The following is a 13,095-nucleotide window of genomic DNA, read 5'->3' on the forward strand; positions in this document are numbered from 1 at the left end:
CGCAGACCTTACCCCTACCTTCAGAGGCGGACCTAGGAATTTAATACGATGGGGGCACAATATTCTGTTCAATCAGTGGTCTCTAAAGGTTTTTAGCATTAAAAGTGCCAAATAATTTAAATTAACCATATTCAAGCTATACACATATACATATACAAAATTTCTGCTGAAGTTTACAGGATCCGGTGACCCCTCAACCCAAGTCATAGGTCCGTCTCTGCCTACCTTGTGCAGGTATAGAAGCTGTGTACGGCAGACCCTCGACTCATACTAATACTTACAATCTTTTAAATAATATAAAAATTTAGGAAAATATTTAACAAACCTCCATTTGGACACTTGTGAACAATGGACATGAGATATTCAAGACATTTTTGGTTTCCTGTGGACATGAATGCTTGTGCTGTAGCAGAGGGAGATTGAAACAAAGAACCATCTTCACTTAAATGTTTTAGGATTTGGTCTTTTTGATCCACAAAATAATTTGGGAAGCTCTCTAGATATGCCAAAAGAGGTTGATCATGCCCTGCTGTCATATCCATTAGCTTTTCACTGAAAAAAAGATTTATCAGTATATATAACTTAAATCTTAATTAAGTACGTCTGATGTAAATATTTTTTAAATGGTCAGTGTACAGAACATAAATTTTAATTTAGTGAGATTTAGAATATCTGTTCAGATCCGCCATGCAATATGATATGAACCAAAATAAGTGATTTTAGTTCTTTAAAAAAAGACAATGGATTCTTGAACCTCGTACATGCTCATGTCACATTTTCTTTACCGTACGTCATGTTAAATGACGTTACTCCTGAGACAAAGTTCGAATTTCAACTTTATGGTTTTGAATTTTAGAACAGCAATTTCAAGTATTAATAATTGGATTCTAAATTTAATATTTGTACTTCTAACGAATTTTAAACACAAATACACTGTTTAAACAAAAGCTAGTGGGTTCGACCGAACCAGTACTCCTACTCGGGAAATAATTAATTACTCACCTTTCAAGAATTACTTTCCTCTTCATGACCACGTCAGAAAGTAATCTTTCTGATCCATTCACAAAAATAGTCTCCAGCCCTACTGATTTAGCAAGTTGAACCATTGCAGGGAAAACAATGGTGAACCAACGTGGAAATTGTTGAGAATTCTCTTTCAGAAGTATTTCCGTATTAGCATGAATAAATTTCAAACCTGAAAAATCACAACAAGAAAGTAATCTTTTCAACAAAAAAAATTGAAATAATAAGAAATTCAAACTTTTAGTTTCATTCTCGTAGATACATCATGTGTAAGAAGAGTAATGTCTTTTTGTTAAAGATATAATAAAATAAAAGCACACTCTCTTTAACAACTTAATCTTTTAGATAATGTGATTACATAATTTAATATGATAACAGAGCAAAAAAAAGTCATGTATGTGTTCAAAGCTCTCCGCCACTCATCTCTAAAACGAAGCTGTAGAACTTAAATTTTTAGACGAGACAGTCATATATTTCTAACACTTTCCATTCAAAAGGTCAAGGTGATAAGATGATTTTCTCTTTTGCATGTCAATTAAAAATTAGAGTATATAGATGGATAATAAAAAAGTATTAGGACAAGAAACCCATATAATCTAGGTCTATGTTGTTTGGTCTTCTAAAAATATCTCCGAGTTTATGTTAGATCCTCCAAAAGTTATGCATTTATGAGGATATAACACAGGTCTGACGACATTTATGAGAATCCGAGCAACATATATATGAATACATGTAACAATAATAGTAATTTCCTAGTTTGGTTTACCTTTTTTGATGTTGGTTTCACCCACATTCCATTTCTTGAGTGCTATCATACAAGCAAGAGTAGCAGTAAGAGAAGAAATGGTGGGAGGATTTTCACCATTGGATTCTCCCCAAAATCCTTGCTCATTTTGGTTGTTGAGAATCCAATTTAAACAACTCTCAAACATAGGGCCAGAAAAAGAATGACCATTAATGGCTTTTTCTTGATTATTATAAGAAATCATGGCCAACCAAGCAGTGTCATAGGCAGATATTGGGGTAAGAAAAGTGTTAAATTCTTGGTTTGAAAACATCTCTTTCTTGATCTCATTGACTAGGGATTCAATGGAGGAGATTGATGAGGAATCCATGAGAGAAATGGCAAAGAGGAAAGCTAATAGATTATGCCTTGATTTTCCTGGAGTTGATACTTATGTTGGAATATGCAAGGGCTCTAGTTCTATTTATAGAGAAATGATAGTTTTTATTTATTTATTATTTTTAAGAAAATATAGTTTGATCAGTTCTGTGTAGATGGGGGCTTCGAGCAACAGTAACGTTATCTTCGTATGACCTAGGTTATGGGTTCGAGCCGTAGAATCAGCAACTAATGCAAGTTTTACGTAGAATGGGGTCTGGAAGTAACGGTAAAGTTATCTCCGTATAACCTATAGATAACGAGTTTGAGACGTGGAATCAACCATTGATGCTTGCATCAAGGTATGCTGCCTATATCACACCCCTTGCGGTGCGACCCTTCTTCTGACTTTATGCGAGTGAGAAATGCTTCGTGCACCGGAATACCTTGTAGTTTGTGCTCCATGCAGCAAAAATGTGTAAAAAAGCATATACACTATTACCACACCCAAATACAAGATTTAAACTTTAAGGTTTCATAATTAGATTCTATCATATCCCTCTAATTTATTGGATTCGAAATCTATTATTTGTTCCTTTTTAGTAGTTTTTTTTAAAATACATACAAGGGTCTAAACAAAGTTAGTAGGTTAAGCTGAACCCATACCTTATTTATTAGATTCACGCTTGACGATTAGATTACTTGTATGATATTTACAGGTTAAAATATATGATAAATATTAATACTCCTTCCGTCTTATTTTATTAGTCATGGTTCGAATCACGACAGTCAATTTTTTTTTATCACCATGAATTAGATATAGATTTTTAAATTTTTCAAAATAAAATTTTTATATTAAAAAATAATATAAAAAAATACTATATATCATAATAATTTATATTTTAAAATAATTATAATACATATATGAAAAATATAGTCAAAGAGTATAACTAATTGACTCTCAAAATAGTAACTATGCCTAATAAATTGAGACGGAGAGGAGAGAGAGTAATAATCTAGTAAAATTATAGCTAATCTGCTAGCACAAGTTGGCTATGATTCAAAACGGAAAAATAACACTTTACCGCGACTGTAAAAATAATAGTTGAAAAATTGTATAAAATTTATATATTTTTTTTGTATATACATATACATTCTATATGTTATATACAAAAATTATACAAATTTTATACACTTTTTTTGGCTACCAAATATAAATAATTTCTGACGCGAGCTAAAAAATGATGATACCCTATTCCCGGTCTCGTATGCCTTCACCATGTGCTAATCCTTCGAACCACGGTGACAATGAAGGTTCTAGTAGTGAAGATGGAGATAATGCAATATAAAATACTCATTGAATGGTGTGTATTGCCAAACCAAGTATTAAACTTGTTAATATTTAGTTAGGACTAGTTTTGAATGATGATTGTATTGTTGATATTATTTTGTTATTGAACATTTGTATAGTTATTGTTGTGGTTGTTATTAGCGTTGTTGGTTAATTGTTGTTGTTGTTGTTGTTAGTTAATTGTTGTTGTTAGTTAATTGATGTTGTTGTTGTTAGTTAATTGGTGTTGTTCAATGTAATGCTTCCATTATAGGATGGATATTGGTTGTAATTGGCAGATAATGTAGCTTAAAAGTAGGCATTTTCTGCCCAGTTTTTACCCAGAAAATCGATCGAAATCGGTCAAAAATATTTTTTTTTGCCTAGAAATTCAAAATTTCCGACCGAATTTCAAATGAAATCTCCAGATTTTTGAAATTTCCGACCGAATTCGGTGGGAAATTATGAATTTAAATAAATTAACAATTTATTACAATTTACGAATAATTATATATTTAAATAAAATTATTATTTATTTAAAATTCTGACCGATTTCGGTCGGTATTTGAAAATTAAATAATTTTTTTTATAACGATTTCGGTCGGTAAATGAAGTTTGACAGTGAGTCAATGCTTTGAATAAATTGACCGATTTTGGTTCGGAAAATTTCGACTGATTTCGGTCGCAACACGATAGCGACCATTATTTTTCTGACTAATTAAAGCGGTCGAAAATCGGTTATTTTTTTAACGATTTTCTTGGACGAATTTAAATAGTTTTTTTTAGTAGCATGCCAAGTCAAAACAAACTTCCACCACAAAATCTCAAGCATTATTTGTGTTCTTAATACGGACTGCTCTACAACGTTTTACACGTACGTAACTTAATTTTCAAATGCCCATGCAAGTACGTAATTAGGCAAACAAGGTTGTTAACGACCAAAATTTGAACCAGCAGTGGAAAAGCATTTCTGCTTTTTAAGGTTGTTAACAACCTTAATTTGACTCTCAAAACTAGGAGCTGAACGGACAAGATAAAAGAACTCACCAAAGCTAGATTCAAAATTTAAAGTTATACGGATTCTGAATTTAAAGTTTATTGGTTATGAAATTTATTGTATATATAAATATTTAGCAAATTTTTCAAAAATAAACGGGATTTGAATTAAATTTACTGAGTTCTATCGAACCTAAATTTTTTGTGCTAGCTCCGCCCCTAAACTCAACTTACAAACAATATTCAGAGGTGGAGTCGGAATTTTAATGAGTTTGAAATTCTAAATCTTTTAAGTTAATGAGTTCTAAATAAATAATTTTATACATATTTAATAAATTTTTAAGATAAATATATAATTTGGATCAAAATTACTGAACTCGTAGGTTCTAATCTCCTTCCGCACCCGCAAGCAATCACAGTTCAAATTGCTGTCAATCAGGTGAAGGACCACTCATATCTGGCAACCTCTGATGGTGGCCAGACCTAATAATGATCAACCTCTTTTGTATAAGAAATGTATCTTGTACGTTTAATTTAGTGATAGTGTTAGAACTTTTATTATGGAAAATAAAAATATAAAAAGTAAACATACTAAAAAAGCCAAGAAAATTTATAATCTAACTATATGAAGAGGTGTAAATTTAATCTCAATTCAATTTTATTACGCTCTAGGAAATTATTTTTTATCTTATTACAAGTTTATTCACAATTTTCTTAGCCATAATTTTGGTTGATAGGATCCAACTAGAGGTGGCAAAATGGTTAAAACAAAGCAGTTATCACATATATTATCTATTAAAAAATGGGTTGGATAAGGAACTTTTTAAAAATGTGTCAAATATGAATAAGAACTATATTATCCAATTAGAAAATGGATAATCAATTGATAACTAATAAGTTTAACTTCATTCGATATATATTTGACCCACTTTAAAAAAGTTTATTATCCAATCTATTTTTTAATGGGTAATTTTTTTAATCAATTACGCCGTATGGTGGCATGGCCCTATCATTCAACCAACAAAGAATACAAAAATATGAAGGGGACCTATAATGTTACCTCGCACAAAGGAGACAACGACTACCCCTATTTACTAACTATTTACTGCCCTTATGCATTATATACAAAAACAAAAGTGGGATGTGCAGTTTGCCATATATACCATTGCATATACAATAATCTACCAATCAACAAAAACTCTTCACAAAAAAGTATCCTTCCTATGTTTATGCCTTAGTGACACCATCTAGATGTAATCCAATCTGTAAGGTCCAACTGCAGAAATAGGAAGATCACGATGGGAGAAAATAAGAAGTTCTTCATTGTCAATGCTCCATTTTGCTAATGCATCTGCAACTTGATTAGCTTCTCTATAACAATGGCGAATAGCACAATTGAGTTGACCGACAATGTCTTGAATCCGTCTGATAATGCCCTACATTTGCCAGGGAGGTTTTGATTTACCATTGATCAAATCAACCACAAGCTGGGAATCACACTATAGTAAAATGTTGTTGTAACCATTGCGACTACACCATTCCACCCTCGCTAAGGCTGCACTAGCTTTAGCCTTGTTGCTACTTGTTCTACCAATTGAAGAAGCAAACACCATAGTTAGCTTACCCCTATGATCTCTGCATATGCCACCAATACCCGAATTTCCTTCTGCGTCTTTGCTTCCATCGGTATTAATCTTAAGCCAATATTCAGGAGGTTTATGCCATTTAACAACTACGTAATCAATTTTGGGAATGAGTAATAACACCTGTTGACAGATATCTACCCAACTCCCTGCCTATTGCCTATTACACTTAGCCTTTGATATCACTCATTTCAAGTGGGACAAAATCTGGTAATATATTTTCTCCAAGTAAACTCTAGCATCGCCATATCTTACTAAACACCTGGCCTTCCATATCTCCCAAAAAATTACCACAGGTGTTATCTGAAGAATAGTTTGATGAATAGAGTTCTTTGGTTTGTTGTCTCGCCATTTTTGTATCATAGCTCTGATAGGTATGTCATCCCATGTAATACCCAGCGGGCTCCCAAAGAACTTCCAAGTCTGCTCAGCTACGGTACCACTATATGAATATATACTTGTTTACCCCAAAAATGAGTAATAATTAAATTTGTACGGGTTTAAAGGATACGTGTGATGAGCCGATAGGTAAGTTTGAGTTTTAGTCTTTGTTTCTGTGTTTCAGACCATGATTAGCTCCGTTTAGTATTTTTCAATTTGCGTGCGCAGTCTGTGCTTGTTTCGGGAAGTTTTTATATGGAAAATATGAAACTTTGCCTTAAAAATAATTTGAGTTGACTACGGTCAATATTTTGTGTAAACGGACCCGGATCAATATTTTGACGGTTTCGGTGGGTCCGTATCGTGATTTGAGGCTTGGACGCATGCCCGAAATCGAATTCGGAAGTCCCTAACTTGATTTAACGTGATTTGTTGAAAACTAGTTATTTGAAAGCTTAAAGAATTCCTAAGTTTTGATCATAGGTTGATTTTGTTGCTACTGGATTTGGATTTCAGTTCCGAAACTCGAAATAGGTTCATTTCACCAATTATGAGTTATCTGCAAAATTTGGTGCAAAACGGAATTGATTTGACGTGGTTCGGATGCCTAGTTGTAAATTTGCAAGTTCTTGAGTTTCTATGAAAATTTTATATATTTTGATGTTTGATTCGTAGTTCTAGGTGTTATTTTGGTATTTGGATCGCGCGAGCTAGTTCGTATGATATTTTTAGACTTGAGTTGTTGTTTGGTTTGGAGCACCGAGGAGTGTTAGATTTGCTGGTGTGAGCTGGTATTGCAGGATTCACAAATGTGAGGTTGGAAATCGCATTTGTGACGTATGGGCTAGCCTGTTAGGGTTGCATTTGCGAGCCCGGTGTTCGAAATTGCGAAGGGGTCCTAGGATCAACAGTGATCACATTTGCGAACATTAAGTCGCATTTGCGACTACAGCAGGGATGTGAGTTCTTTACTTTTGCGATGGATTTCTCGCATTTGCGGGGTTCGCAAATGTCGCAGTCGCAACACCTACGACTGGACAAAAAATTGAGGGACGGGGGTTTTAGCCTCATTTTCATAATTTGGAACCCTAGGCTTGGTAGGAGATGATTTGAAGAGGGAATTCATACACAAACTTTGGGTGACTGATTTTAATCCATTTCTAATTATATTTCATCAATTTATCTAAGATTTTAAGATAAAAATTTTGAGAGTCAATTTGGACTCGAATTTTGATACTAATCATATATATGAACTCATGGGGTCATGGGTGTTTAACCAAAAATCTGAGCCTTTGGTCAAAGCTAAAAAAAATTCGGGTTACTGATAATCAAGAAACAAAAATAAAATACTTTTAAGAATAATGGTAAAACAGCAGATAGTTTTGTATTTCAATGAATTCTCAATATTATTCTGTGTCCTTACAAATGATGATACTTCTTCCTTTTATAGATAATTTTAAGTAAAGGAATGAAGCCTCAGCCTTAATGATAGAATTATGAGTAATAAATGACATTAAATAAGCCGTTATACAATCATTCCTATTAAATACCAATTTCTAACGTATCAAGTATTTAATAATGAATTTGGACTCCTTTCTGCCATCAGATCTTTGTCTTTAATGCCTTCTAATCCGTTGGCTGTAAATAATTTAAATTGGTACGAGACTCGTATCTATACTTTGTCTCGTGCCTATTTAAATTCTTCTTCCCGTGGTTGTCTCCATCCGTGCCTCTTAGTCAATTGTTGCGCTTTGGCCATTTAACTAAACCACGTGTCATGCCACATCATCTTTAATATAAACTCAGTTTTTTCTCAATACAGATAGTCCCCCCCCCACTTTCCATTTATTTATCAATTAAATAATTGGGAAGTGAATCTTCATAAAAAAGGAATTTTTGCCACAGTTAATTCTTATGACAGTATTAACGCCTCAGTAGTCTTTTCCATTTAATGTTCTGCCCATGTGTCATTTTCTGATTGATTCTGCTATTTACATCCTTTTTCGAGACTTCTTCATTCTCATTATTCACGAAGTGATAGCTGCCTTTATTATAGGCTTTCCATCATTACACTTCTAAGGTTGACGGTTCCCATTATATACATAACTTTTTCTTCCTTTGTCTTCTTCACAAATCTTCAGCAAACACTTTCTTCTTTCTTTTGACTTATCCTTCCTAACAATGTCTTCTTCAAACCCTAACCGTAAAAAAGTTTCAATTCTAGACCAATTCCCCAACGCCCCTGTTAGACACAGAAGAGGCGGAGGAGGTAGGCTTCGAACAGGGTTAAAATCTACTCGAGGCGGCTCCTCTGGTTCTTCTTCAAGGAGTTCTATCCCAAAGGCCCCCTCTTATAAAAGTAGAGAAATTCTTGATTCTTTTCAAGAACCCTCAGTTGATGAGATAGTTCCCAGCGATTTGTCTTTTGAGAGTGACAAAACGTCTCTTCAAAAACAAATTGCAAATTTAGAAAAAGCTGATACTTACCCTACAATAGTAACCGAGCTTACAATCCCCACCATAAGAAAAGATTGTAACTGGAAGGATAGTCTTCGAATATCAATTCCTTCCCCAAATCAAAGAATTTCCTCCTTTAGAAGTGGGTATTCTTTTGTTTATACTTACCCCTTCACTTTAGGTTTTAATCTTCCGATTGACCCAGTTATTCTTGATTTTTGCCGTTTCTTTACAATTTGTTTGGCCCAAATTGGTCCACTAGTGTGGAGAACAGTGGCTTGTTTGAGATATTTATCCTCCAAAGCCAATGTCAATTTCACCTTCTCTCACCTCATTCATCTGTACCATCCTAACTTAATACGCCATGGGGTTTTTACCTTAACTGCAAGGAGCAAAAAAGTTCTGGTAAATCCTGAAGATGACAAAGATCGTGGATGGTATATCCGTTACGTTGCTGTTCGTACGGTGGACTTGATTGGCGAAACAAATATTCCCTTCCCTGAGAAGTGGAATTTTGAACATAGGTTTTCTTTTATTTACCGTACCTACTTTTGAGAATTTCAAAAGAAATTTTGTTTTTAACCTCATCTCTTCTTGGTTTTTTGTAGCAACCATGGGAGATGTGGAACCTATTCCCAACTTCCGTGGTTGGGTAGACTCACTTTTGAAGATTGCTTCTAGGGAGCAAAGAACTTGGAAATCAATTTCTTCCTTACATGGCTGGAAGGTCAAAACACATGGTATGCCCCTTTTTACATGTTAAGCATTCTTTCCTCAATTTTAATCATGTATATCCATCCTTTAATCAGGATTTGGCATTAGAGGAATGACGGCTGAAGTAGCTATGGCCATTCGCATGTCTGCGAATGCTGCTCTTGATTTGGATAAGGCTCGAGCCTTGCTGCCAAAAAGGAAAGCTATAAAGGAAAGTTCTGAAGAAGAAGAGGAGGGTACCTCCCTAATTACCAGGCCAAGGGTCAGGAGGCGAATAATTATTGATGATGAAATTGAAGACACTCCTGCTCGAACCTCCACCACCGAGCCTGTTTTGATTCATTCTGACGAGGACACCGAACCAAGAGATAATAATGAGTCAATTCAGTATCTTTTTTATAGTGGTTTCGGGAGTGGCGAGCTCGGCCCTGTTTTTGATGAAGCTCCTCTTTCCTCATTCGTTCCTATTTCCTCCATTCCTCTGCCAACTATAAGTATTTCTTTACCAGTTTTGACGACTTCCGTTCTTTTGCCGGTTTCTACCGCTCCTATGTCCGTTCCCTTGGCAGTTTCTACTGCACCTGCTTCCGCTCATGCGTTGGTTTCTACATCTTCTCCTTTCATTCCTGTTTCTACATCTTCTCCTTCCATTCCTTCCATTTCTCCTCTTCCCTCTGTTCATCGTACAGAGACGGGTTCTAGCAGTGGAAGTATGACTATGAGAAGTGTTACTCTGGAAGTTCCTGCTAATCATAGCTTCTTGAGAAAGACTGGTAGAGCCGATGTTTGGCTCGAGCCCCTAATTGGAGATATTGAGAAGAAGAAGATGGAGAGCCATAGCTGCTTGACTCTGATGAATGACGTAATTCATTCTACTTTGAAGGTATTTTTCCTCTTCTTACCAACAAGTTTTTTTTAATTATCTTCAATCCCTCATTTCTATGAGTTGTCTCTGTAGGCTAACCTCATTGGTACGGAATTAATGGGAAGAATTTCCCTTCTGGAAAGAAAAGCCCGTGAGTCTGAAAAAATTGTCCACGAGGCCGAAGAAATAGCTAGGGAGCCCAGCTTGAGGCAGCCAATTGGAAAGAACAGTTTGAAAATGCTCAAGGGACCATAGAGGAGTTGCAAGAAAATAAAAACCTCATGGAGCAGCAAAACCGTGGTTTGACTTCTGAACTGGCAACTGCCAAGGCTTCTTCAAGCCAATTTAAAAGAGACAAAGAGCTTTTGGAATGCTCTTTGTCAGAACAATTATCCAAGGCTAGTGAAGAAGTTAGGGAGCTTAAGGCACTTTTGGCTAAGAAAGAAGAGTATGCAGGAGAGTTAGTGCAAAGCTTGACTCAAGCTCAGGCTGACTTACAGACCTCCTCTGACGAAGATTCATGCCTTGAAGAGTTCTCATGCCTCTCTTGAAGCTTCCCTTGATTCCCATTTAGCTGAGCACCAAATCTTAAAAAATGATCTTGCTATGTGGGAAAAGGAATATGGACTTCTGGAGGAGAACTTCAACATAGAGGTGAGTTGGGCTTTCCTGAAATCTCGCCGTGATGCTTTGATGGAAGCTGCTCAGGAAGGTTTTGACTTGCAGTCTGAACTGGCCAAAGTCGTAGATACCATCGAGAAAAGTCAACAAGTTACTGATACTCCTTCTCCTGTACTTGAAGCTCCTGGAACGGAAGAACTTTTAAATGAAGAAGTGGCTACTGCAGCAATTGGGGTTGCAATTCCTGCTCCCGAGGGTGAACCTTCTGATGCTCCAAACCCTTCAGTGACTAGCTAAATATGAAATTGCTGTAAAGGATATTTTGACGAAGTCCCCAGTTATCATAATAGGGGACTTGTAAAAAACAAATGCTTTGTTGACTAAGTTTGTACTTAGTTTTTTTTATATTAAGAAGTTTTATCGGTACTTCTGCATATTCTATTCTTGCCTATTTATCTAGGACTCATGGAATAGCTTAGCATTTTTATCCTTTTAAAATGCTTTATGATTCTTCTCATGGATTATCAACATGAGGCTTATAAAAGAGGGCCCTTTTATTTTATTGACACTTAATGAAGAAGACGTCTCAACTTCATAATGGTGTTATAATACGATGAAAGAAATAGGAAAACACACGTTTTGTATGAAACAACTTTGGCAAGTTTTTTATTCATAAACTTTAACAAGTGTTTGACTGTTACATGTATTACAATATATCTACAACTTTCTCGTAACTTTTTTTTTTGTAACAGATTTGTACATAACATAGAATAAACAAGGTTTTTCTTCATAACCTGTTTCAGTACATAGTCATGACCCTATCTTTATATATTAAAAAGGGTTTGAGAGATGACTCTGTTATTCTCATAACCGCTGAAGACTTCGTAACTTTTACTCAACACTTGACTCTGTTGTTTGATATTCGTATCTGCATTTCTACACGTATCTTTGTACAGTATTGTAGTCCCCTAAGTGTTTGAGCGGTGAAGTATGAAGCTTCGAGCACTTGTTTATCTCTTTTACTTTGGCCCTTTTTCCTGAAACAGAAAGATATACGGGACTCGAAGGTGCGATTATAGATGAAGACTGTCTAACTCGTGTGTATTTCCATCAGATTAATTGTAACCCTGGGCTAGGAATTTAAGAATACTCCATTTTGCCTTACAGGTTGTGACTCATCATTTGGCACGCGTTAGGGTATTTTGCCTAGCATCTAAAATCGTTAGTAAAATATTAATAATCCAAGAGAGAAATTTTAACATGATGATACCTGACCGTAGGTACTTTCTCAAAAGTAATATCTTTTTAAGTGGACGACATTCCAATGTGAGGATAAAACTTTACCGTCCATTGTCTCCAACTGGTATGCTCCTTTTCCCGCAATGCCACGGACTTTGTACGGTCCTTCCCATGTTGGACTTAGCTTTCCTGAGTTAGCAGCCTTTGCAGATTGGAACACCTTTTTAAGCACGAAGTCCCCAATTTTGAAAAATCTGAGGCGTGCTTTCCTATTGTAATATCGTTCTATTACTTGCTTTTGTGCTGCCATCCTTATCAATGCAGCTTCTCTTCTCCCTTCAAGTAAATCTAGGCTAACCCGCATCTCTTCATCATTAGATTCCTCCGTTGCCTGATCGTACCGTGTGCTTGGCTCACCTATTTCAACTGGAATTAAGGCTTCCGCACCATAAACCATTGAAAATGGTGTTTCTCCAGTGTCTGTTTTGGTCGTTGTACGATAAGCCCATAATACTCCAGGTAACACCTCAGGCCAATTACCTTTTGAATCCTGTAACATCTTCTTCAAGTTGTTGATAATAATTTTGTTAGTAGATTCTGCTTGTCCATTACCTACTGGATGGTATGGCGTAGACGTTATTCTTTTGATCTGCCAACTTCGAAGAAATTCTGTGATTTGAGCTCCAATGAATTGTGGTCCATTGTCACACACGATCTCCTTTGG

General features: G+C 35.5%; 2 protein-coding genes across 2 annotated transcripts in view; both read right to left on the reverse strand.

The window, feature by feature from the left end:
* Window positions 1–2,190, reverse strand: part of LOC104219062 ((E,E)-geranyllinalool synthase) — an 82,291-nt gene extending 80,101 nt beyond the window's left edge. The window contains exons 1-3 of the mRNA XM_070156068.1: window positions 1,790–2,190; window positions 1,003–1,195; window positions 326–552 (exon numbers count right to left, since the gene is read on the reverse strand). Coding sequence (XP_070012169.1) covers window positions 326–552; window positions 1,003–1,195; window positions 1,790–2,138 — 769 coding nt within the window. The 5' untranslated portion in view covers window positions 2,139–2,190. The remainder of the gene's footprint in view (window positions 1–325; window positions 553–1,002; window positions 1,196–1,789) is intronic.
* A 3,508-nt stretch (window positions 2,191–5,698) lies between these two features.
* LOC138878693 (uncharacterized) lies at window positions 5,699–6,446 on the reverse strand. Its single transcript, XM_070158378.1, has 3 exons — window positions 6,386–6,446; window positions 5,996–6,183; window positions 5,699–5,887 (listed from the first exon to the last, which is right to left on the reverse strand). The coding sequence occupies exons 1-3, from the start codon at window positions 6,444–6,446 to the stop codon at window positions 5,699–5,701; spliced, it is 438 nt and encodes a 145-aa protein (XP_070014479.1).
* Between the last annotated feature and the right edge of the window lie 6,649 nt (window positions 6,447–13,095).

This window comes from Nicotiana sylvestris, chromosome 9, assembly GCF_000393655.2.
Source record: "Nicotiana sylvestris chromosome 9, ASM39365v2, whole genome shotgun sequence".
In the NCBI taxonomy this organism is placed as follows: domain Eukaryota; kingdom Viridiplantae; phylum Streptophyta; class Magnoliopsida; order Solanales; family Solanaceae; genus Nicotiana; species Nicotiana sylvestris.